This window comes from Pristiophorus japonicus, chromosome 7 (genome assembly GCF_044704955.1).
Source record: "Pristiophorus japonicus isolate sPriJap1 chromosome 7, sPriJap1.hap1, whole genome shotgun sequence".
Taxonomy (NCBI): domain Eukaryota; kingdom Metazoa; phylum Chordata; class Chondrichthyes; family Pristiophoridae; genus Pristiophorus; species Pristiophorus japonicus.
In genome coordinates, this window is record NC_091983.1 from 12,881,572 (window position 1) to 12,906,701 (window position 25,130).

General features: G+C 44.6%; 1 protein-coding gene across 2 annotated transcripts in view; it reads left to right on the forward strand.

Moving 5' to 3' along the window:
• Positions 1-19,649, forward strand: part of tbp (TATA box binding protein) — a 47,285-nt gene extending 27,636 nt beyond the window's left edge. For both annotated transcript variants that reach the window (XM_070884824.1, XM_070884825.1), the window contains exons 4-8: positions 5,181-5,268; positions 8,402-8,493; positions 10,483-10,650; positions 14,152-14,246; positions 19,095-19,649. In XM_070884824.1, the coding sequence (XP_070740925.1) occupies positions 5,181-5,268; positions 8,402-8,493; positions 10,483-10,650; positions 14,152-14,246; positions 19,095-19,174 (523 nt within the window). In that variant the 3' untranslated portion in view covers positions 19,175-19,649. The remainder of the gene's footprint in view (positions 1-5,180; positions 5,269-8,401; positions 8,494-10,482; positions 10,651-14,151; positions 14,247-19,094) is intronic.
• Positions 19,650-25,130: the final 5,481 nt, after the last annotated feature.

Genomic DNA, 25,130 nt, shown 5'->3' on the forward strand with positions numbered 1-25,130 from the left:
CCATAATATGGTAGAGTTCTTTATTAAGATGGACTTATCACAGTTAATTCGGAAACTAGGGTCCTGTACTTAAGGAAAGGTAACTTTGACGGTATGAGGCGTGAATTGGCTAGAATAGACTGGCAAAGGATACTTAAAGGGTTGACGGTGGATAAGCAATGGCAAACATTTAAAGATCACATGGATGAACTTCAGCAATTGTACATCCCTGTCTGGAGTAAAAATTGATGGGATTGAAGGCTGATAAATCCCCGGGACCTGATAGTCTGCATCCCAGAATACTTGAGGAAATAGCCCGAGAAATAGTGGATGCATTGGTGATCATTTTCCAACAGTCTATCGACTCGGGATCAGTTTCTATGGACTGGAGGGTAGCTAATGTAACACCGCTTTTTAAGAAAGGAGGGAGAGAGAAAACGGGTAATTATAGACCGGTTAGCCTGACATCAGTAGTGGGGAAAATGTTGGAATCAATCATTAAGGATGAAAAAGCAGCGCATTTGGAAAGCAGTGACAGGACGGGTCCAAGTCAGCATGGATTTATGAAAGGGAAATCATGCTTGATGAATCTTCTGGAATTTTTTGAGGATGTAACTAGCAGAGTGGACAAGGGAGAACCAGTGGATGTGGTGTATTTGGACTTTCAAAAGGCTTTTGACAAGGTCCCGCGCAAGAGATTGGTGTGCAAAATCAAAGCACATGGTATTGGGGGTAATGTACTGACGTGGATAGAAAACTGGTTGGCAGACAGGAAGCAGAGAGTCGGGATAAACGGGTCCTTTTCAGAATAGCAGGCAGTGACTAGTGGAGTGTCGCAGGGCTCAGTGCTGGGACCCCAGCTCTTTACAATATACATTAACGATTTAGAAGAAGGAATTGAGTGTAATATCTCCAAGTTTGCAGATAACATTAAACTGGGTGGCGGTGTGAGCTGTGAGGAGGACGCTACGAGACTGCAGGGTGACTTGGACGGGTTAGGTGAGTGGGCAAATGCATGGCAAATGCAGTATAATGTGGATAAATGTGAGGTTATCCATTTTGGGGGCAAAAACACAAAGGCAGAATATTATCTGAATGGCGGCAGATTAAGAAAAGGGGAACTGCAACGAGACCTGGGTGTCATGGTACATCAGTCATTGAAAGTTGGCATGCAGGTACAGCAGGCGGTGAAGAAGGCAAATGGTATGTTGGCCTTCATAGATAGGGGATTTGAGTATAAGAGCAGGGAGGTCTTACTGCAGTTGTACAGGGCCTTGGTGAGACCTCACCTGGAATATTGTGTTCAGTTTTGGTCTCCTAATCTGAGGAAGTATGTTCTTGCTATTGAGGGAGTGCAGCGAAGGTTCACCAGACTGATTCCAGAGATGGCTGGACTGACATATGAGGAGAGACTGGATCAACTGGGCCTTTAATAACTGGAGTTTAGCAGGATGAGAGGGGATCTCATAGAAACGTATAAGATTCTGAAGGGACTGGACAGGTTAGATGCGGGAAGAAGTTTCCGATGTTGGGTAAGTCCAGAACCAGGGGACATAGTCTTAGGATAAGGGGTAGACCATTTAGGACTGAGATGAGGAGAAACTTCTTCACTCGGAGAGTTGTTAACCTGTGGAATTCCCTGCCTCAGAGAGTTGTTGATGCCAGTTCATTGGATATATTCAAGAGGGCGTTAGATATGGCCCTTACGGCTAAAGAGATCAAGGGGTATGGAGAGAAAGCAGGAAAGAGGTACTGAGGGAATGATCAGCCATGATCTTATTGACAGGCTCGGAAGGGCTGAATAGCCTACTCCTGCACATATTTTCTATGTTTCTATTAATGTCACCAGGTTCTGTCCTGTTCGTGTCTCCTTAACTTGTGACATTTGTACTTTAAACTGTAATTCTTCACTGCATAGAACTGTTGGTTCTGGTGTGGCTGAGAATTGCTGGGGAGTAACCCACAAGATGATGTGTTAATTTGACATAGGATAGAGGATGTCAAGTAATATATTCTTCCCTAAATCATACTAAGTCAATCACTGAGTAGCAATAGATGCAAATTTCAACAGTGCAGATCTTCTGGGGAGCAAATCTATGGTATGAGGAAGAGGTCTTGAGCCTGCAAGTTTCAGTGGCACTCTGATCTCATTTATGCAATTTACTTTCTTGTAAATGTTATGTTCATCATGTGTACAACCATTTCAATTATAAAAGCTCATATGTTGTAGAACGTGACAAATCTCTTCCCCCCCCCCCCCCCCCCCCCCCCACCATACCTCTGCTCCAGCCTCTGACTGACTGCATTAATTACATATTTTGTTTACAGATGGTATCAATAAAATACTAATCTTGAATCCACCCATGTACTTACTGACCTGCATTGACTCCCAGTCTGGCAATGCCCTAGATTTTAAAATTCTTACCTTGTTTTCAAATCTCTCCATGGCCTCACTCCTCCCTATCTCTTACCTCCTCCAGCCCTACAACTCTCCCAGATCTCTACACTCTTCCAATTCTGCCCTCTCGCGCATCCCCGATTTCCATCGCTTCCCCATTGGTGACCATGCCTTCAACTGCCTAGGCCTTAATCCCTGGAATTCTCTCCCCAAACTTCTCTACCTCCTTTTAAGAAGCTCCTTAAAACCTACCTGTTTGACCACATTGTTGGTCACCTGTTCTAATCTCTCTTTGTGGCTTGGTGTCAAATTTTGTCTGATAATGCTCCTGAGAAGTGCCTTGGGATGTTTTATTATGTTAAAAGTGCTATATAAATACAAGTAGTTCTTGGATAACTGGGGAATTGCTGCCTTTAATGAGTTGGTATGGTGTCACAGTAAAATGGCCAATTCCATGATTTCATACTGGAAGAATCAGGACTACAATGTCTGTGTACAACCAGCCTCCCTTCAAGCGCAGCTCTCCGCCGGCTGGAGTGGCGGCCGTCCTGCAGGAGCCGCTGCTCGGGAATCCGTACCTCCACGGCCGAGGTTTCATGTGGCGGTCGGAAGAGAGGGCTGTGGCTGGTGAGGTGACCAGGGTCAGGGACCTGCTCGATGGCGGAGGAGCGGGCTGGATGGCGCCAGACACGCTGGCGCGGCGCCTAAACTCTGCCAACGTCCGCCACGCGGCCGATGCCATCGAGTCGCTAAAAACAGCTCTGGGCCCTGACTCCGTTAGGTGCATCGAGGAGGCTCAAGCACGTGGGGAGATCCCGTCCGAATTGACCCCCGTCCGGACGGAATTCCTCATCGGCGCCAAACCCCGGAACCTCCCTCGGGGGCCGGCGCCTCACAACTTGAGCCGCCTCGGGGAAATCCCCTCCGTGCCTTTCAGTTCCGCGCGGAGGGGTTTCCTGTACGGGCTGCTCCTGCACACCCTCAACTTTGCCATCCTCGCCGGCCGTCCGGACACGCCATGGCGTACCATCTTGCCGTCCGGAGGAGGCGGGGGTCCCCGATGGAGGGCACTCTACGCAGGGGTCCTCCCACTATTCATCGGGGACTTGGCCTGGAGGGTGGTGCACGGAGCAGTGCCGTGCAACAAATTTTTAAGCCGGTTCACGGACTCCCAGGCCGCCTGCAATTTCTGCGGTCTGGAAGAGTCCGTGTTCCATGTTTTTATGGAATGCACAAGGTTGCAGCCCCTGTTTTATTATTTGAAGGGGCTGCTCCTGAAATTCTGGCTGCACTTCAGTCCCACTCTCCTGATCTTTGGGCACCCTGTGCGGAGGGGAGCGGGTAGGTCCGAAGGCCTCCTCGTAGGACTGCTCCTGGGCACGGCCAAGGGTGCCATCAGCCGGTCCAGGCAGCGGGCGGTCGAGGGGGTCGTTCAACCTGACTGCCTGCCTCTCTTCCGCTCTTACATCCGGTCCAGGGTGTCCTTGGAGATGGAGCACGCGGTGTCCACCGGTACGCTCGCGGCCTTCCGCGAGAGGTGGGCACCGGAGGGACTGGAGTGCATCATCACGCCCGGCAACCAAATTTTAATTTGATTTTACGTTTTAAAGTTTATTTTGTTTTAATTGCCGGTGCTTTTAGTGTCCCCCTCTCCTTTTATAGGGGGCACTGGAAAAATTTGATTTTAGCAGCCCAAAAAAAAACCCCAAAAACCAAAAAAAAAAAAAAAGGGGGGGGGCCTTGAAAATGTCTGCTGTGTCACCCAGGTCGGGTGGCATGGTTTTAATGTTTTATGTTTTTGCAGGTTAACTCAAAAGAGTTTCAAGTTGATTTCCTCATTGAGAGTGTGGGATTGAAGAATTAGCCCTTATGTAAGAATCTCTTTGATAGATCTTTTATTCCAAATGATTCGACATTGACCCATACTGGTGGCAGTGGTTAAAAGTTTATTCAGCACAAGCAAGGATCAACACAATTGCTGTATCTTAAGCAGTAGTTTACAAGGAATAATTAAGAGTTATACTACCCCGCTTATGCCTCGGCTAAAAGTTGCTGTCAGAATTATCGGCACCCCTCTCTAGCCGTGCCTCCTGGCCCGATTAGTCTCTGAGAATTTCTTGAATCCTCCTCTGTTAACTTCTACACTTTAACTCCTGCTGGTGTCTTTCTTATACCATTCTTTCAGTGCAAGCCTATGGAACTTCCCTCGGACCTATCACTCAACTTCCCTTTCTCCCCTGATGGGTCCTCTCCCTCCTCCCCTGATCTCATGCCGTCCCGCCCCTTCTGTTATTTTCCACTGAAAAACACCTATTTCAAGAGATGTTATTGTGGTACATGGTCCCTTCTTGTCTGTCTAGTGAACCTCCCTTATCAGTCTGGTTTCTGTGGTTGAATAGATTCTAGCCCCAGCTGTGTCTTGTTTTATTCCAATTATTACAACTCCCCTCTTTTCAGGGTCTGTGACTTCATGCCTTTTCACTGTTTTGTTCAGCTATCGTCTACTGTGATAAAAATGTCAAGTTGATTAATGTTTTCCGTGTGTGTTGTGTGAAACTGCATGTATATGTGCATAAAGAAAATAAGTGTTAATAGACAAATTAATGGGTAAATTGACTATAATACACTTAATTCCTTTTAGTACTTGGATCATGTAAATTGTACAGGAGTATTGCATTTTGAATATTAAATCAATGTTCTTGTAGTGAAAAATAGTTACCATTTTAAAAAGGCCACAATGTTTTAATGAATTACAATGGTTTCTGGTAAAGTAAAAAATTAAATACTTACTCTTTGTGTCTAGAAATATAGTGTCCACAGTCAATCTGGGTTGCAAACTGGACCTGAAGACAATAGCTCTTCGAGCAAGAAATGCTGAATATAATCCAAAGGTGCGTGTTCATGATGTACTGTCTTTTGTTGTAATGGCTGGTTTGATAACTTTTGTTACCGTATGGTTGCATATGGTTTAGTGAAATACCTTCAAAGGTTTTGGTTAAAGTATTGAAGCAAGGAGATGAATCCATTTTCTGTCTAAATTTTTCTTTTAGTGGTGTGATATGTGTAGCTTTTAATATTGGCAAGCTCTGTCAGTATTTATGGGGAGGGCAAGGGAGGTGGAGGAGGAGGGAAAGAGAGAAGAGGAGAATGAGACTGGGTGAGATGTTTTGAGATGATTTCCCCTTCCTCTGGTGTTTAAAAGTGCTATTCCTGTTAGTTACACTTTTTTACCTTCTCTTTCAATACAAGGAAAGTTCACCACGTCCGTGTTTACATGACGGACACCAGATACAACAACTATACCTGTCCGCTTGAGAACATTAAACACAATTCTTGATGATCAAATTGGAAGGCTTGATATCTGCAGAAAGTAGAAGTTCAACAAAGAAAAACTTGCACTTATAGCACCTCTCACCCCCCCCCCCCCCCCCACTCCCCAACTATATATTTTATTAATTTTGTACATGTCCAGGTGCGGGGTGTTAAATGTTGGCACTCCCATCACTCATTTGAAAAGTATAACATTCTTAAGGGCTTGACTGGGTGAATGCTGAGAGGCTGTTTCCCCTGGAGAGTCTAGAACGAGGGGGGTCATAGTCTCCGGATAAAGGATCAGCTTTTTAGGATTGGCGTGAGGAGAAATTTCTTCACTCGGTGGGTTGTGAATCTTTGGAGTTCTCTACTCCAGAGGACTGGATGCTCTGTTGATGAGTATATTCAAGACTGAGGTCGATAGATTTTTGGGCACTAAAGGAATTGAGGGATATGGGGTTTGGGCGGGAGGGTGGAGTTGATTTAGAAGTTCATAGATTCATAGAAACTTAACAGCACCAGAAGGAAGTCAATTGGCCCCCATTGTGCCTGTGCTGGTTCTTTGAAGGAGCAGTGTGCTCAGTCCCACACTCCCACTTTTTGTCTGTAACCCTGTAAGTTCTTCATTCTTGAGTACCTGCCCAACTCTTTTAAAATTATTTATGGAATCAACTTCCACCACTATTTCGGGTTCCAGATCCCCATAACCGAATGAAAAAAATTAATCTTCCCTCTCGATCTTTTTCCAGTGATTTTGAATGTATGACCTCTAGTTATTGACCCACTCATCAGAGGTAATATTTTTTTCCTATTTATTCTTATCAAAACCTCTCATCTTGAAAACCTCCTATTAGGTCATCTCTTAACCTTCTCTCTTCCATGGACAACAGTCCTAACTTTTCCAACCTCTCCTCATAACTGAAGTCCCTCATCCCTGGTAGCATCCTGGTAAACCTCCTCTATACCCTTTCTAATGCCGTTACAACTTTCCTGAAATGTGATGTACAGAATTGTCCACAATGCTCCAATTGACGCCTAACCAGTGATTTATAAAGTTCTAGCATGATTTATGCTTTTCGATTCTATCCCTCTTTATAAAACCAAGTAATCCATATGCTTTTTTTGACCATCTTAACAACTTGCCCCGTCACCTTAAGGATTTGTGTATATGGATACCAAGGTTTCTCTGCTCATCTATACTTTTCAGAAACGTGTCATTTATAGTATATTGGTCCTCCCAAAGTGCATCACTTCACACTTCTGCAATGAACTCCATTTGCCATGCTTCTGCCCATTTCGCCATCCTGTCTGTCAGCCTGAAGCCTATAACTATCATGATTTACCATTTCGCCAACTTTCGTATCATCCTCAAACTTTATAATGCTCCTACACCCGCGTCTAGGTCATTTATAAAAATTGAAGAGTAATGGACCCAAAACTGACCTTGGGGATCACCACTGCAAACTACCTCCCTGTCTAAAAAAAACATCTATCCATCTCCATGCTCTGCTTCCTGTCACTGAGCCAATTTTGTATCCACACGGCCACTTTCCCCTTAATTCCATGGGCTTCCATGTTCTTAATAAGTCCCCTGTGTGGCACTTGGTCGAATGCCTTCTGAAACTTCATGTATACAACATCTACTGCACTACCTTGATCAATCTTCTCTGTTACCCCATCAAAGAATTCAATCAAGTTCGTCAGATATGGTTTACCTTTAACAAATCCATGCAGGCTCTCCTTGATTTAACCCATGCCTTTTCAAATGAAAGTTTATTTTGTCCCTGATTATGGTTTCCAATAACTTCCCCGCACATACGTTCGGCTGGCTGGACTGTATTTTCCTGGTTTATCCTTCTTTCCTTTACAAATAGTGGTATAACATTAACAACTCTCCAGTCCTCCGGCACTACTCCATTATCCAATGAGGATTGAAAGATTGTGACCAATGCCTCTGCTATTTCTAGCTTTGCTTCTTTCAGTAACCTAGGATACATTCCATCTGGACCAGGCGACTTACCTACTTTTAGTAATGCTAATCTTTTTAGTACGTCCTCTCTCTATTGTTATCCTGTCCATAACTGCCCCCTCCTTTTAGTGTAACCTTCACTTCATCCGCTTCCTTTTTGAAGACGGATGCAAAGTACTCATTTAATACTTTTGCCATGCCCTCTGCCTCCACATGAAGATTCCCCTTTGAATGCTTAATAGGCTGAACTTTTTTCTCTAACAAACTGCTTACACTTTATATGTTTACAAAAAGTTTTAGGGTTCAATTTAATGTTGCCTGCTAATCTTTTCTTGTAGCTGCTCTTTGTCTCCTATATTAACTTTATCAATTCCCTCCTGTACTTTCTGTAATCTTTCTGGTTATTAACTGCTTCAACCATGATCTTATTGAATAATGGAGCAGGCTCGATGGATCGTATGTCCTACTCCTGCTCCTATTTCTTAAATTTTTAGTGTTGGCATCAAGCACTCCCAAGTCAAGTAAAGTACAGCCGAATGCGAAATAAAGCTTCCCTGCTCTGTCCGAGCAATGTACCTCGTCCCCAATCTCAAAAGAGCACCCCCAGACTGCACCGACTGATGTCAGACCCTAAGTCTGCCTCCCTCGGTGCTGCTAGACCCTGGGATTCCGAGTATTACCAGACCGTACAGGAAAGTTACAGCGCTGGCAGCAGTCTAACCCAATACTTATCTCTCTTGCAGCGTTTTGCTGCTGTCATCATGAGAATCCGGGAACCTCGTACAACGGCACTTATTTTCAGCTCTGGGAAAATGGTGTGTACTGGCGCAAAGAGGTATGGACATTGATTTTAATCGGAGTTCTGCTAACTTAATACTGTTCTTAACTGGTTTTAAAATTCGCGCTTATTGATATGCAAAAATAATCCACTAGTTGATGCTTTTGGCGACTTTTAATCTCCCTTTCTCCTATTCCCTCATCAGATGGCAGCAATTGTCCAGGAACACTAATGTTAAGCCTTCAGTAACTATGTGTAAGCTCACAGTGCGTGTTCCTCCTCCTCCTAATCTAAAGAGCTAGAAATCCTCTAGTGCTGTATCAAAGTGACCATTATTCACGTGTGAGGTTGGACAAATGTTAACAGGCTGTTGCCCTTGAAGGAAAGGGAAGACCTTTTGTCCCAGCTGACTGATTTCTTTTGGGCATTGATTACACGGTGACCATTTTATATTGAGAACAGGGTCGATTTGGTTGTTTCAAATTGATCGTTGTTGAGCAAGTTAAGAAACTGGATAGTTCAACTTTGTCAATTTTGAAACCGTTCTTGAAAGGATTCCGGAACATATCATTTTAATTTTGTTTCTATTAACTTTCTGTGGCAAATGTAATAAAGAAATCGACTGTAGGATTTGGTATAAATACACTTGTGGATACAAAGTAGTGTGTGATTGCGTAGAATCATAACAATGTCAGAACAGCAGAGGACCATTCGGCCTCTTTGCCTGCACTCTTTGTTTTTCTTATTTAATTCCTTTATAAATGTTATAATTGACTCATCTTTAATAGCCACTTGCTCTAATGCATTTCCTATTGTGATAGCCTCATGAATGAAAATATGCTCCATAATGTTTCTACTTATGCCCCATGTTAATGATTCATATATTGAGGTGTAATTATTGAGCCTTGCACAATTTCCATTTTTGGTGTAGCAAACTTAAGTGACTTGATTGTCCTAACTTTTAGAATTTGTTAAATATAGTAATAACCTGGACCTGTGCAGAAATATTACTGGCATCCATTAAAAATAGATGTACTCCAAGGGAACCTGGATCGAGTGTGTCCACCCCACTGTTTAGTTGCTGGCCTCCAAGTGAGCAGGAAGGTTTAGACTAAAATCCTACACCTGGAAGCTTGAGGAAAGTTTTAAGATAACTTGCTCTGCACAGATCATTAAGCAGTATGCCAGCATTTGGGAACTACGGATGACCTCAAGTACCCATCATGAGAGTTTGGCTGGAATATTTTGGCTACACGGGGGTTACTGAAGTGGGAGTTTAATCAGTATTAAAAGTCGTATTTTCTTTTTCCAAATAGAATTGCCAAAATAGTGCATTTGGGAAATGATTGCTGTTACCAGCTTTTCAGAGCATTCTGATTATTTGAGAAAATAAAAAGTTAAACTTAAAGCAAGGAACTTTGTTGCGCAATATAGCCAGTACATCACTTAATATTAGTGATTAAAAACTGAAAATGCTAGAAACACTTAGCAGGTCAGGCAGCATCTGTGGGCGGGTGGGGAAAGAAAGACAGACTTATATTTATATCGCACCTTTCATGACCACTGAACATCCCAACGTGCTTTACAGCTAATTAAGTACTTTATTGGGAAGTGTGGTTATTGTTATAATGTAGGAATCACAGCAGCCAAATTGCGCACAGCAAGTTCCCACTAACAGCAATGTGACAATGACCAGTTTTAGTGATGATGATTGAGGGATAAATATTGGTCAGGACAGAGTGAGAGAAACAGTTAACATTTCAGGTCGACTGATTGATTGGTTATTGACCTGAAACATTAATCCTGTTGCTCTCTCTCTACCAATGCTCCCTAACCTGCTGAGTGTTTCCAGCATTTTCCGTTTTTATTTTAGATTTCTAAGCAGCCGCGCTATTTTGCTTTTGACTTGATTAAATGAGTGGTTTTGATTAGAAGATGAGACTCTCTAAACACCACTTTGTCAAGTAGTACCTGATTGATGTTTTATCAATGCCAGTAGCTATGGTCATTTGCTCGAAAAGTACTAAACCTTGCATCCTGTTGCAGTGAAGAACAGTCACGGTTGGCTGCGAGGAAATACGCCAGAGTTGTACAGAAATTGGGATTCCCGGCTAAGTTCCTGGATTTCAAGATTCAGAACATGGTGGGCAGCTGCGATGTGAAGTTTCCCATTCGACTAGAGGGGCTGGTGCTTACTCATCAGCAATTCAGCAGGTAATGATGGTGGGAAGAGGTGTGGGAGATTTTATTTATAATCGGAAAACAACATTTAAAACTTACTGTTTTTATATTTTCTGATTTCTGTTGAGAAAGGAATCCTCTGTCCGTCTGTTAAATGTAAAGGTACAGGGGTTATTATGGAGAAAATTGAAGTTGTTGATCCTTCACTCAGTGGGTAGCACCCCCTCGCACCTCGAGTCAGAAGGTGGGTTCAAGTCCCGCTCCTGAGACTTGAGTGCATAATCTAGGCTGACCCTCCAATGCAGTACTGAGGGAGCGGAGCACTGTTGGACATACCCTCTTTGCATTGTGTTCATGGGTTAAAAAAAAATTCCCTTTTCGCCCTGCCCGCAACTTGATTTTTTTTTTCCAAGTTTCTTCAGCTGATCTCTGTGGCCAAATTAGGTATCAAAAAATGGGGAAACGGTCAGGAACGATTGGGACTAAAAGTGGCCAGATTCTCATTGCGCCGTCCCCGGTGAGCCAGCAAGAGGGAAGTAAAAGAGAGAGAAACTGTTTACAATGACTGAAGGGTATAGATTTACGGTCATTAGCAAAAGAACCAGAAGTGGCATGAGGGAAAACCTTTTTACGCAACGAGTGGTTAGGATTTGGAATGCACTGCCTGACAGGGTGGTGGACACAGCTTCAATAGTAGCCTTCAAAAGGGAATTGGATCAATAGTGGAAGCAGAAGAAAAAAATAAGGAACGAGCGGGGGAATGGGACTAACTCGATTGCTCTCTGAAAGAGCTGGTGCAGATTCGACGGGCCGCATGGCCTCCTTCTGTGCTGTACTGTTCTATAATTCTATCTTCGAATTATCTGATGAATTCTGCATCCAATTCTGTACTAAATGAGGTACTGGAATTAAATGTTTGTGCTCTAAATCGCCACGTAATGCTCCCTCTAAACTGAGAAGCGCGTTTATACCTTGGAACCCTTTCAGTCAGCATTGAAGATGCAACAAAGTGTCATCTTTGCAGGTTTAACTAGTACGGACAGAATATTTAATCACAAATCATGTGTAAAATGTAAAGCTTCATATTCTGGTGTTTTGCAGACTTTGGCATGAAGACACTAAATGATTAGAGCAGGGGACCATACACGGTCCCTGCATTGTTGTACTTCAGATATATTTGGGAATAAAATAACAATACGGATAAGGTCTTCATTTTATCTTTCAGACCCAGTCAGTAATGAATTCCGTAGCCTGCTATATAAACCTAGCTGTCAGAGTTCAGTGGTATACAGTAGTTATGTTACTGGACTAGTAACCCAGAGGCCTAGACTAACAGTGCAAATTCAAATCCCAGGGCAATCTATAAAATAAATTCTGGAAAAGATTTGCAGTAAAAGTGAGGCTGTTGGATTGCTGTCCTTGCCCGATCTGGCCTATATGTGACTCCAGTCCCGCACTGTGCTTGACTGTCTAACAAGCCACTCAGTTTTATCAAACGGCTTCTCTGCAGCGGTTCAAGTAAAGGCCTGACCACCACCATCTCACTGCGCCATGGGATGGAGAATAAATACCCGCCTTCCCAGCAACAACCACACCCTGAAGATTCTTTTTATTTAAATGTAAACGATTGCAGAAGGTGGATGAGACCTTTCACCCAGCCATGTCAGGTCGGTGATGAAGTAAAATAAATCAAATTAAACCGGAATACATTGCGAGTGCTGGGAAAACCAAAGCTAAACAAAAATCGGGTGAAATCTGATTAACTTCTCAAATCCACTACAAGGAGTGCTTTTATCTAATTTAGGACTTTGAGGTAGGGAGACATGTTGAACTACAGTTGTAAACCAGTTACCAGATGCCTTATTTGGGTTTTGTTCATCGTTGAGCAACTTAGTGGCTGGCTTTAACTAGGGTCCTGAACCAGGCTTTTTCTTAGGAAGCACCTGATTACCAGATGCAGCCCCAATCTGGTAATCTGTTGTAAAACCTTGTCTCAGTGGCCAGTCCATATTCCATTATACTGCACCCTGTGGCTTTGTTATGCCTTCCTAGACCTCTGCTTAGGAGCTGTGACATTAACTGATTGAGGAAGTGTGTTTTTGGTGGCCAGTGGGAGCATTGCTGGAAGCCTCTAAACCCAGTGTCCAATAGGTTAAGGATATGGCAAACTTTGGGCAAGAGGGTCTTAATTATACTGAAGGAGGCTTTTCGATTGCATCCAGGTTCACAGCTTTAGAAATGCACCGTGTGTGAAGCGGATGCAACACACTACGCCGGGAGTCTCCTGCAGGGGCTTGTGTGATGGGTTCATTAGAGGATCAGGCTCCTCTACAGTGGGTCATTGTTGACTTTATGGACCCTCAAACCGCACTCCCGGACCTTTGTATTGTTCAGTGGCACGGGGACAAGCTCTTTCGATCTGAGGGTCGTAAGAGACAGTCAGCCAGAATGTCCCACTTTTTTCAGGTATAATGTGCTCCGATAATTATCAGGATCTCCTCATGATTGAGATGTTAGCGTCCTAAATTTAGGGGCTGATTCAGAAAGTACCCCCCCCCCCCCCCCACCCTGAGCAGAAACAGTGTTTTTCTCCTGTTGACTGTTGTGCTCAAGAAATAGACAGGCCTTTACCCCATTTTTAGCTCTTGGGAAATTGAATCAATTCACTGAAGCTAGTAAAACCCAACTTAGTTATCCTCTGGTATATTCTGCAAGTGGTGATGAGTCTTTGGATCCAGCTAGTGACCAGATAGCAACCCGGGGGCACTGTACCTTTTAATAAATTCAGAGCCATTGTGATAAGGAGGTCTACCTTCATTCTGTTTTGTGAACATATATAAACCCTCGTGTTGAGTTTCTCCACCCCACCCCCCTCATTGCCAGCTACTTCAATGTTGTCCACATATAGCAGAATTTTTTTAAAGAAAATTAAGCTGATTTAATTAAGCAGTCACCGGTGCTAGGAATAGTTCAGTAAACTTTTCATTTTTGAGAGCTACTTTTTAGGTCACTGATGTCATTTACCTTTATTAATACCCCTTCAGCGTGGTTCAACTCCAATCGATTCACTCTTGGCCTTTCAGAAACTCTGTAAAAGGCTTGATGTGACTATCAAATTATCTGGAAAGATAATCTTGGAGCCAGGAAAATAGGAATGTCTTTGGTTTCAGTTCTGACCATTCCCAATGCATGTATAGCAGATATATAAAGTTCCCTCTACTGTGCCCCAACCGTAGACTCTGACTAGCACCATCTACTGAAGCATCCGTTGGCCTTTGAGTAAGATTATCCATTTTTATGTAATTGTGGTCAGTTTTGTCCTGTGCCCATTAGGAATTGGGTCGAGGCAGCCAACCTCGTGCCACTATCGGGGGTAACTTTCAGCCCATCATTCTGGGATGGACGGGAACCAGGATCTGAGAGATGAAAATAATTCAAGTTCTATATATTGAGCTGATCTTTTTGACCAGTACGGTGCCACAATAAGTTAACATCGTAGCATCTAGTCAGTCATCAAAATTTTCTTTGTTATAGTTATGAGCCCGAGCTGTTTCCTGGATTAATCTACCGAATGATCAAGCCGAGAATTGTATTGCTAATATTTGTGTCTGGAAAAGTTGTATTGACGGGTAAGTTGCATCACTTGTTTGCCTAATTAGATTGGTTTCCATGGTGAAATGTTCTTTTGTTTGATGAATGGTTCTTTTTCCCCTTTACATTAACTTTCACAGCGCTCGATATGTACTCAACAAGAAGCAAAGGGGAGAAACAGACAGTTTAGATTAAACTACTTTACGAGGTGATGGTGAATATATGGAACAAGCTGCCTAGCAGGCAGCAGAGGTGGCTAAGTTAACCAGATTAAGTAGACACTACATAGATATTTGGCAGAGAAAGCAATTGAAGGTATGAGAGGGAAAAGTTCATGGTATTTATCAAGCCTTCAGACTGGACAGATGGACCACATTGGCCCCTTCTAGTCCTGTAAATTCCTATGATATAAACAAAATCTTTCACTTTCTCAAACTGCTGCATAGGTTCAAATGAAATGTCTTATTTCTATTCCCTGACTTGTCTTCATTTTCCTTTTTATGTTGATCCTTTTTTAAGCAGTAGGAAAGTTTTAGTATTGGGAATACTGCGAGCGTCTTAAGGCTATGCAGCAGAAGCCAGAGGAATCTTCTTTGCATTTTAAGTGCCATTTCACATATCTCAAGATAATTGAGGAAGCCCATCTTTACGTCCATCCAAACAGTTGCTCCTTATATCAGCATCCAGTTGTTTGAGATTCCCACCACCTACTTTTTTTCCTTGTGTTTGATGCGCTGTGTGAAGAATTTCCTGACCATCAGTCCTAAATTTTGCGGTTAACTAATTTAAACCGTTGTTCCATTGTACTATCAGAATTTTAAAGTAATATTCCAGATTTACCTCTTCCATTCCCTTCACTATTTTGTACACATCTAAGTGTGCACTTTTTCAATACCACCTTTCCGGGTTTCGCCAGTCTTTGCTCATTCAGACCTTTGAAAGTATGGATCCGTCTAGAGACTCTTAGAACATAAGAAATAGGAGCAGGAGTAGGTCATTTGGCCCCCCGAGCCTGCTCCGCCCTTCAATAAGATCATGGCTGGTCTGATCTTGGCCTCAACTCCACTTCCCTGCACGCTCCCCATAACTGTTGGCTCCTGTAGTTCAAAAATCTGTCTATCTCTGCCTTGAATATATTCGATGACCCAGCCTCCACAGCTCTCTGGGGTAGAGAATTCCAAAGATTCATGGCCCTCAGAGAAGAAATTCCTCCTCATTTCCGTCTTAAATGGGCGACCCCTTATTCTGAAACTATGCCCCCCCCCCCCCAAGTTCTAGATTTCCCAACAAGGGAAAACATCCTCTCAGCATCTACCCTGTCAAGCCCCCTCAGAATCTTATATGTTTCAATAAGATCACCTCGTTTTTCTAAACTCCAATGAGTATAGGCCCAAACTGCTCAATCTTTCCTCATAAGACAACCCTTTCATCTCCAATGCAATTACAGGTGCAGCGCCTAAAATCCGGAACCCTTGGGACCGAGGCCGTTCCAGATTCCGGACTTTCGATTTGTTTTCTGCCGTCACTAATCTGGAAACACCTGAGCCCAGGTTCGAGTATTCCCAATTTTGTAACGTCAAAGGAGGAGGTGGGGGGGGGGGAATGAATTCCTGCCGACAGGCTGTTTGGGCTGTCTGGCCCCGCCGAGGAAGATGTTGTTGGACAGGCCCCCACCGAGAAAGATATCGTCGAGCAAGCTCCCGTCGAGGAAGATGTCGTCGGGCCGGCCCTCACCAAGCAGGATGTCTGGTGGTCCAGCCACGCCGAGGAAGATGACGTCGGGTGGGCCCCGCCGAGGTGGTGGGCCCCGCCAAGGAGGTCGTTGGGCGTGCTGGCGAGGAAGCCCCGAGGTTATGGCAGCGGCGAAGCGAGGCCCGAGGTCAGACAGCGGCAGGACCCCGAGGTCAGCAGGGTCGTCGGGTCCGGATTCCGGAACATTTTACGGATTCTGAACGACCCTGCCACCGATCGGTCCAGATTCTGGAACATTACGGCGTTCCGGATTCTCGACGCTGCACCTGTATATCCCTCCGTAAATAAGGAGACCAAAACCGAACGCAGTACTCTAGATGTGATCTCACCAACGCCCTGTACAGTTGTAGCAGGACTTCTCTACTTTTATACTCTATCCCCCTTGCAATAAAGGCCAACATTCCATTTCTCTTTCTAATTACTTGCTGTACCTGCATACTAACTTTTTGTGTTTCATGCACGAGGACACCCAGATCCCTCTCTACCACAGTATTTATTCTGTAGTCACTCTCCATTTAAACAATATTCTGCTTTTCTATTCTTCCTACCAAAGTGGATAACCTCACATTTTCCCACATTATGGGCCCAAATTTCCACATGATTCGCGCCTGATTTTTAGGAGCAACTGGTGGAGAACGGACTATTTTAGAAATCGCAATTCTCCACATTTTTTTTTCTGCAGTTCTAGTCAGGTAGAACAGTTCTAGTTTAGAACAGAATTTTTTCTTCAAAAGGGGGCGTGTCCGGCCACTGACGCCTGATTTGAAAGTTTCCACAGTGAAAATGTACTCCAAACTAAAGTAGAATGGAGCCAGTGAAGATTTTTGTAGAACTGAAAAAACCTGTTCTACACATTAAAAAAAAGGCGCAGGTTACAAATTAGGTGTCCAGAACGAGGTGGGGGGGGGAAGGGAACTCATTAAATTCTACAATAAATCCTTATTTATACTTCTACAAATATTATACAAATAAATCCAACCTGAATAAACATTTATAAGCCAAGAAAAGATTAAATAAACCGTCTTCCTACCTGTGTGAAAGTGCTTCAGCCAGGGAGAATTCTGCAGCCGTTCGTGCCGCTGAGCGGGAGGGAGGGGGAGAGAGAGAGAGAGAGGGGGGGGAGGGGGAGGGAGGGAGAGGGAGAGGGAGAGAGAGGGAGTGAGAGAGTGGGGGTGGGTGGGTGGGTGGGTGAGTGAGTGAGTCTCGCTCGCGAGCGGTGTGGGGTGAGGTCAGATCGGATCGGATCCAGTCCGGGAGTCGGGTCCAGTGGGGGGGGGGGGGGGAGTGAGTGTCGGGTCTTGTCGGGGGCGGGGAGCAGGAGCTGGCCGTGGGAGGAGCCTTATTCACGCAGCCCCAGTGAGGCCATTCAGCCAGGGCTAGGGGCTGCGTGCTTCGGGCCCCTCCCACACAGTTCGGCGCCTGGAGCTACTGCACTTGCGTGCCCACTGTAGCGCACATGTGCAGAGGTCCGGCACTGTTTTCAGCGCCGGGACCTGGCTCCACCCCCCCCACAGCTTGTGCTGGCTGCGCCGAGGGCCAGAGGACCTGTAAGTAGGTGGAGAATACCGAGGATTTTTTTAGGCGCAAAAAACGGGCGCCCAGCTCAGAGGGGCGCCCGTTTTTTCTCTTGTGGAAACTTGGGCCCAATACTCCATCTGCCAAATTTTTCCCATTCACAACCTATCTATATCCCTTTGCAGACTCTGTGTCCTCCTCACAACTTGCTTTCCCACCTATTTTTGTATCATCAGCAAATTTGGCTACAGTACACTCTGTCCCTTCATCCAAATCATTAATATAGATTGTAAATAGTTGAGGCCCCAGCACTGATCCCATGGAAGATATGATTGCACTAGAGAGGGTACAGAGGAGATTTACGAAGATGTTGCCAGGACTGGATAATTTTAGCGCTGAGGAAAGATTGGATAGGTTGGGGTTGTTTTCTTTGGAACAGAGGCGGCTGAGGGGAGACCTTATTGAGGTGTATAAAATTGAGGGGCCTGGATAGAGTGGATAGGAAGGACCTATTTCTCAGCAGAGGGGTCAAGAACCAGAGGGAGTAGATTTAAAATAATTGGTAGGAGGTTTAGAGGGATAATTTCTTCACCCAGAGGGTGGTGGGGGTCTGGAACTCACGGCCTGAAAGGGTGGTAAAGGCAGAAACCCTCACCAAGTGCATATCCAAGTACTTTTTAAATGTGAAGTGCTGTAACCTACAGGGCTACGGACCAAGAGCTGGAAAGTGGGATTAGGCTGGATAGCTCTTTGTCGGCCGGTATGGCCTCCTTCCGTGCTGTAAATTTCTATGATTCTATGACTACTTCCAGTACTCTAGTCTTGACGACGTGGTTAGGGTTTTTTGTCGTTCTGCTTTCTGTTGACTGCTGCTCCGCATGGTTTGGAAGTGTTCAATATCCAGTCTTTTTTACTCTTTTCTCTCCAACCACCTATATAATCACCTGACAGGGATAACTGAACAACAGTCCATCAGCAGCAAGGCCTAGACGGTTCTTCAATGTAGGCTGCAGCCCCGAGTTATTAGAGGCTTTTGTCTTGCCTTAAGAGAGGTCAAGGATTTGGCGTGATATTAACAAGCTCTTTCTGTGTGGTAATATTATGACACAGTATAATTATTCATGTGAAAACATGTAACAGATTACTAGAATTGAACTTACTGGTGCAGTTCTAAAAGAGCAAATTCTTAGGGTAAACCATCTTTTATATCTCACCTTTCAACTATGCAGCTCTGCTTAGGACTCCCTCCAGTAATTGTATATCTTTTTTGTAATTGAACATTACACTAAATATGGCCTCACCAATGCCACCTGTAACTTCAACCTGATTGCCTACAAGGACTGAACCAACAATGTTAACAATCCAGTCACCAGAACTCTTTCCTGTTCTGTTCGCTCAAGCAATGCTGCTGTTTAATCTGCATTTCACATTCTCACTTCTTCACTTCATCTCATGATTTTACACTGATCAGTGTGGAATTCCTCTGACTGAGCCTGTGCATGTCCCTTTGGAATATTGCACACTAGTTAACATCTGCAAGTTTAGACACCTTGGTCAATTCATGTGCTTGCAGTAAGTTTGCTAATTGTTCTAATTGGTGTGAATTTTATCTTTTGAAGGGGCAAAAGTTCGTGCGGAAATCTATGAAGCGTTTGAAAACATCTATCCAATTTTGAAAGGTTTCAGGAAGACGACATAACTTTTTTTCTCGTGGACTTCCAACACTGAAGGACCATTTCACTTGCCTGCTACCTTGTATAGCCTGTATAGTTGAACGCTGTTTTCTGCTGGTGTTCCAATGCAACATTTACATGGGGTGATTCAGATTGATAATATGCAATGATTTAGAATCAGTACTTTTTAAGCTATAGTCCCAATCTGGCCACCCTATGACAGCAGTTTGTTTCAAAATCATTGTCAGGAACTTGAGTTGTCTTTTTACTTGGAATTTTATCAACCGATGGAACTTTTTGTTTTGCATGTTATTTATATTGAACTTTTTATAAACTGTAAGCCATGTAAATGTATCTGTTAATGTATTTCAAGCTCAATTTTTTAAAATTCAATCTTACTTGAAAATATCCTGCTTTTTAAAGCACGATCAAAGACTGTTCCCCGAATTGGCAGCCGATTTACAACGGAGATTTTTACATTAAATTTTTTTTTCCATTCAATATATTAGTAATGGTTGTTAATGGCAAGGTTGTGCTGATGACTGAATATTTAAAATGTTGGGGCTGGTTTCTTTGAAGCTGTGAGTGGAACTTCACAACAAACTTGCTGGTAACTAAAGTTTCTATTTTCACCAATACTGATGGGTTTAAACCCCACTCCATTAGGTGATTCCACCTATAGGTGGCAGCCACAGCTCAGATGGTACCACTCTCGCCTCCGAGTCAGAAGTTTGTGGGTTCAAGTCCCACTCCAGAGACTTGAGCACATGGTCTAGGCTGTCACTCCAGTGCATTACTCTCAGGTGGACGTAGAAGATCCCATGGTACTATTTTGGAGAAGAGCAGGGGCATCTTGCTCTACTGCAAACACTCAATTAACATCTAAAAACAGATAATCTGATCATTATCACATTGCTGTTTGTGGGAGCTTGCTGTGTGCAAATTGGCTGTGCATTGCAACAGTACATTATATCAAATATTTCATTGGCTACAAAATGCTTTGGGATGTCTTGCAGTCGTGAACGGTTTGATAGAAATGCAAGCTCATTTCTATATAAAATTAAGGGATTTTTTTAAAGAACATCTCTTTAGTATCCTGCTCACATATTTGAGTGCATTCCATCCACGTTGCTCTCGACTAAGAAAGGACCTGCATTTATATACTGTCCCAAAGTGCTTCACAACTCGGCCTTGGTCTTTCCGATGTCTCATCGGAAAGATGGCTCCTCTTGCAGTGTAATGCTCCCTCAGTACTGCAGTGGGATTGTCAGCCCCTTGGCCCCTTGGAGTGGGACTTGAACCCACAGCCTGAGAGTTGAGTGCGTTACCACTGAGCCATAGCTAAAGTATAATACAGTTAATTATTACATGCGTCTGGGTAAATACCTTGGGCTGGTAATCTTTTCTACAGCTACCAAACAGCCTTTGCAACTGTCACATGAGGAGGTCCTAAAGGTAAGACTCAGTTTTGTTATGTCCTGAGCATGTGTGGCTTGCTTGTTCCTTTGAAAACTATTTATGATTAATTGCATAATCGTGAAGGAAAGCTTTTTGATCTATCTTTCCCTTGGTGCAAATTTTGAAGTGAAGATGGATATAAATGTGGCTGGCTGCAATTAATCTTCAATACATTTCTTTGCTGAACGATTTGCTGAGGCCTAGAAGAATCTCCTTCCACACAGGTGACCTCCTCCTCAACGGTCTCCTTTCCTGCGATGGTGATAGGTCTCCCCTCCTGCGACGACTAGACCTCTCCTTCTCCACTGCTGACCTGGCCTCTCTTCTTCCTCCAGCACGTGGCGAGTACCATGGCTGTGAGCACCCTGACCTTCCACTCTGAATTACAGTGGGCCACTGTCCCTCCCAATGCCTGCCCCCAACCAAACCTCAGACCACCTACCATCAAAGGTGCTACTCAGCGCTGAGCTTGTGGCCAACATCTCGCCGTAGGCAACTGGGCCCATACAGCAGTGCCTGGTCTCCAGTCGTCTTGGACCCCCTTGCCACTGGAGACCAGGCACTGCTGTATAGGCTCAACCTTTCCTCATAACACAACCCTTTCATCTCCAATGCAAGTACAGGTGCAGCGTCTAAAATCCGGAACCCTTGGGACCGAGGCCGTTCGTTTTCTGCAGTCACCAATCCGGAAACACCTGAACCCAGGTCCGGGTATTCTGGATTTTGGAACGTCAAAGGGGCAGAGAGATTCCTGCCGAAAGGCTGTTTGGGCCGTCCGGCCCCGCTGAGGAAGATGTTGTCAGGCGGGCCCCCGCTGCGGAAGATATCGTCGAACGGGCCCCCGCCGAGGAAGAACTCATGCGCGTAGAAACATAGAAAATAGGTGCAGGAGTAGGCCATTCGGCCCTTCTAGCCTGCACCGCCATTCAGTGAGTTCATGGCTGAACATGCAACTTCAGTACCCCATTCCTGCTTTCTCGCCATACCCCTTGATCCCCCTAGTAGTAAGGACTTCATCTAACTCCTTTTTGAATATATTTAGTGAATTGGCCTCAACAACTTTCTGTGGTAGAGAATTCCACAGGTTCACCACTCTCTGGGTGAAGAAGTCTCTCCTCATCTCGGTCCTAAATGGCTTACCCCTTATCCTTAGACTGTGACCCCTGGTTCTGGACTTCCCCAACATTGGGAACATTCTTCCTGCATCTAACCTGTCTGAACCCATCAGAATTTTAAACGTTTCTATGAGGTCCCCTCTCATTCTTCTGAACTCCAGTGAATACAAACCCAGTTGATCCAGTCTTTCTTGATAGGTCAGTCCCGTCATCCCGGGAATCTCGGCACAGGCATCTTCCACTCCTTTAACATGAAGTTCAGGACCTGGAACGTCAGAACCCTCATGGACAACTCCAACAGCGACAGGCCAGAACGCTGCACCACCATAGTTGCCCGGGAACTTAGACGCTTTGATATCGACATCACTGTCCTAAGCGAGACCCGGTGGGCAGGGGAAGGCCAGCTCAAGGAACAAGGCAGCGGTTACACCTTCTTCTGGAAAGGGAAATCAGATGAAGAACGGCGCCTCCACAGAGTCTGTTTCGCCATCAAAAATTAGCTGGTCGACCGCCTCAAAGACTCCCCCTGCGGGGTTAACGAATGTCTCATGACTCTCCGACTCACCCTATCCCGTAATCAATGCGTCACAGTCATCAGTGCATACACCACAACACTCGATGCGACAGACGAGGCCAAAGAGTGTTTTTATTCCAACCTCAAAATCCCTGTCCCGCGTCCCTGCGGACAACAAACTGATCCTCCTCGGTGACTTCAACGCCAGAGTCGGCAAAGACACAGCCCTCTGGGGAGGCGTGATTGGCAGAGAGGGAGTAGGGAAAGCCAACTCCAGTGGTATACTGCTGACAAAATATCTAGAACATGAACTTGTTATCACCAACACCTTGTTCTGCCAGAGGGACAAATACAAGGCATCGTGGCAACACCCTCGCTCCAAACACTGGCACCTGCTCGAATATGTCATCGTCCGAGCCAGGGATCGCAAGAATGTGAACATCACCCGCGCCATAACAGGAGCTGACGACTGCTGGACAGACCACCGCCTAATCCAATCCATCATTGACATCAACATAGCCCCAAAGAGTGACAGGGACTGTGGTTCTGTATTGGACTGTTCAGCCACCAAACAACTCACTTCAGGAGTGGAAGCAAGTCTTCCTCGATTCCAAGGGACTGCCTATGATGATGATAAGAATGCTGTATGAAGGAAAAATGAGCAGCACTTGTACTCCATGAATGGTGTTGAAATAACTTAAGGAAGAAGACGAAAGGCCAAGACGTCTTAGTTGGCTTGATGCTTGACATGTCCAACCAGCGCAGAGCAACAATCGACAGTCCGTAGACTATTGAACTACGTGTCAACCTTGACTCTGATGACGCTCTTGCCTGAATCAGAAGATTGTAGCTTCAAGTCCCACTACAGATAGTTGAGCACACATTTTCTTTCTCACTCTCCACAGTCAGAACGGTAGAATACAAGTTAGCGGAAGTCATGATCAAACTGTACCGCGTTCTAGTCAGAGAGCACCTTGAATACCATTTTGTCCATTTCTGGTCATGGAGACATTCAACAATTGGAGTCAGTACAGAGAAAAATCACAATGCTAATCGGTAGTGTCAACATTATGAGGAAAGACTGGAGAAACCTGGGTTTCTCAGCCCTGAGATTTCTGAGAGAGGAACTTAGAGGTATACAAGGTCATATAAAAACGGTAAAGCTGGAAAATTACTTCAAACTTAATTCCCTGTCTACTGTAGAAAATAGTGACTGATAAGTTTATATCTTGGGTAACCTTATCTTACATTAATACTCTGCCTAAGTGGGCCTCTCTTCAATCTGTATGTCTGGACAGCAAATGGTGTGCAGTTTGACTGTGGGAAGTAATCAAATCCTGTCCATACACATGTTCCATGGGGGAGTGGAATCAGGAGCATAGAGGCCAACTGCGATGCACCAACTACTGCTCTAGTTAAGAACAGTTAACTCAATGCTAACATGGAACAGAGCTTGGTACTTTCCTGATCTGTATGGCTAAATATCACTTGGCCTGGTAGAATTACCAGGAGGTATATGAAGCATTGATTTTTGCATTTTATCTCTGATGCAGAGCAGTAGATCTCTTCTCGTGCACTCTTATCAAGAATGCTCCTGCATCCTCCCTATGGGTGCTTGGTGATTTGAATTAGGGAGGTCAGGAGTACAAGAGACATAAGTACATACTAGGTTAGGTATCAGGTGTCATTGATCTTCAACAGGTTGTCACTCGTGCAGTGAGTGCGGATTTGCCACAAATGGTCAGGGATTTAGACAAGTTCCTGGCTGAGGCTGGTATCACTGAGTACAAATGGTAGGTGAGTTGTTGGGTAAATGAGCTTCGTGGGTGATGATCACTGTGGTCTTCTGAACTCGTTTTGATTGTCTTTGGGAGTCGAAGTAGAACTTCCTGGAGTTCTTTTTTCCTGAATTAGCCCAGAGCTTGAGTGTGTCTTTTGCCTCCTGGGAGTTGGGGGGCTGGTTGAGGGGTATGATGCATAATTGCAACATGTCTGTATGGAAAGTGCTCAATGAACCACCTGTCGATCATTTTGTAGGTTTGTAATATAAGAACATGAGAATTAGGAGCGGGAGTAGGCCATACGGCCCCTCGAGCCTGCTCTGCCATTCATGGCTGATCTTTACCTCAACTCCACTTTCCTGCACTATCCCCATATCTCTTGATTCCCTTAATATCCAAAAATCTATCGATATATGTCTTGAATATTCTCAAAGACTGAGCCTCCACAGCCCTCTAGGGTAGAGAATTCCAAAGATTCGCCACCCTCTGAGTGAAGAAGTTTCTCTTCATCTCAGTCCTAAATAGCCAACCCCTTATTCTGAGACTGTGACTTCTGGTTCCAGACTCCCCAGCCAGAGAAAACATTCTCCCTGCATCTACCTTGACAAGCCCTGTATGAATTTTGTATGTTTCAATGAAATTACCTCATTCTTCTGAAGTCTAGAGAATATAGACCTAGTCTGCTCAATCTCCCCTTATAGGACAAACCCCCCCCCCACCCCCCATCCCAGAATCAGTCTGGTGGACCTTCGTTGCTCCTACTCCTGCTCCGAATTCTTATGTTCTTATATTACAAATCTACAAAATGATTGACAGGTGGTTCATTGAGCACTTTCCATACACTCCCTCTGCAGCAAGTATATCTTTCCTTATGTAAGGAGACCAAAATTGTACAGAATACTCCAGATGTGGTCCCTATATAATTTCAACTCTTGGGGCCCAAGTTTCCACACGCGCCTAGAACGGCGCAGTCCCGACCTGGACGCCCGTTTTTCGCGCCACAAAGTGCGCCTAAAAAAATCCTCCGTATTCTCCACCCTCCTGCAGGTCCTCTGGCCCTCGGCGCAGCGCAGCAGCAGCTGTAGGGGGCGGAGCCAGGTTCCTGCACTGAAAA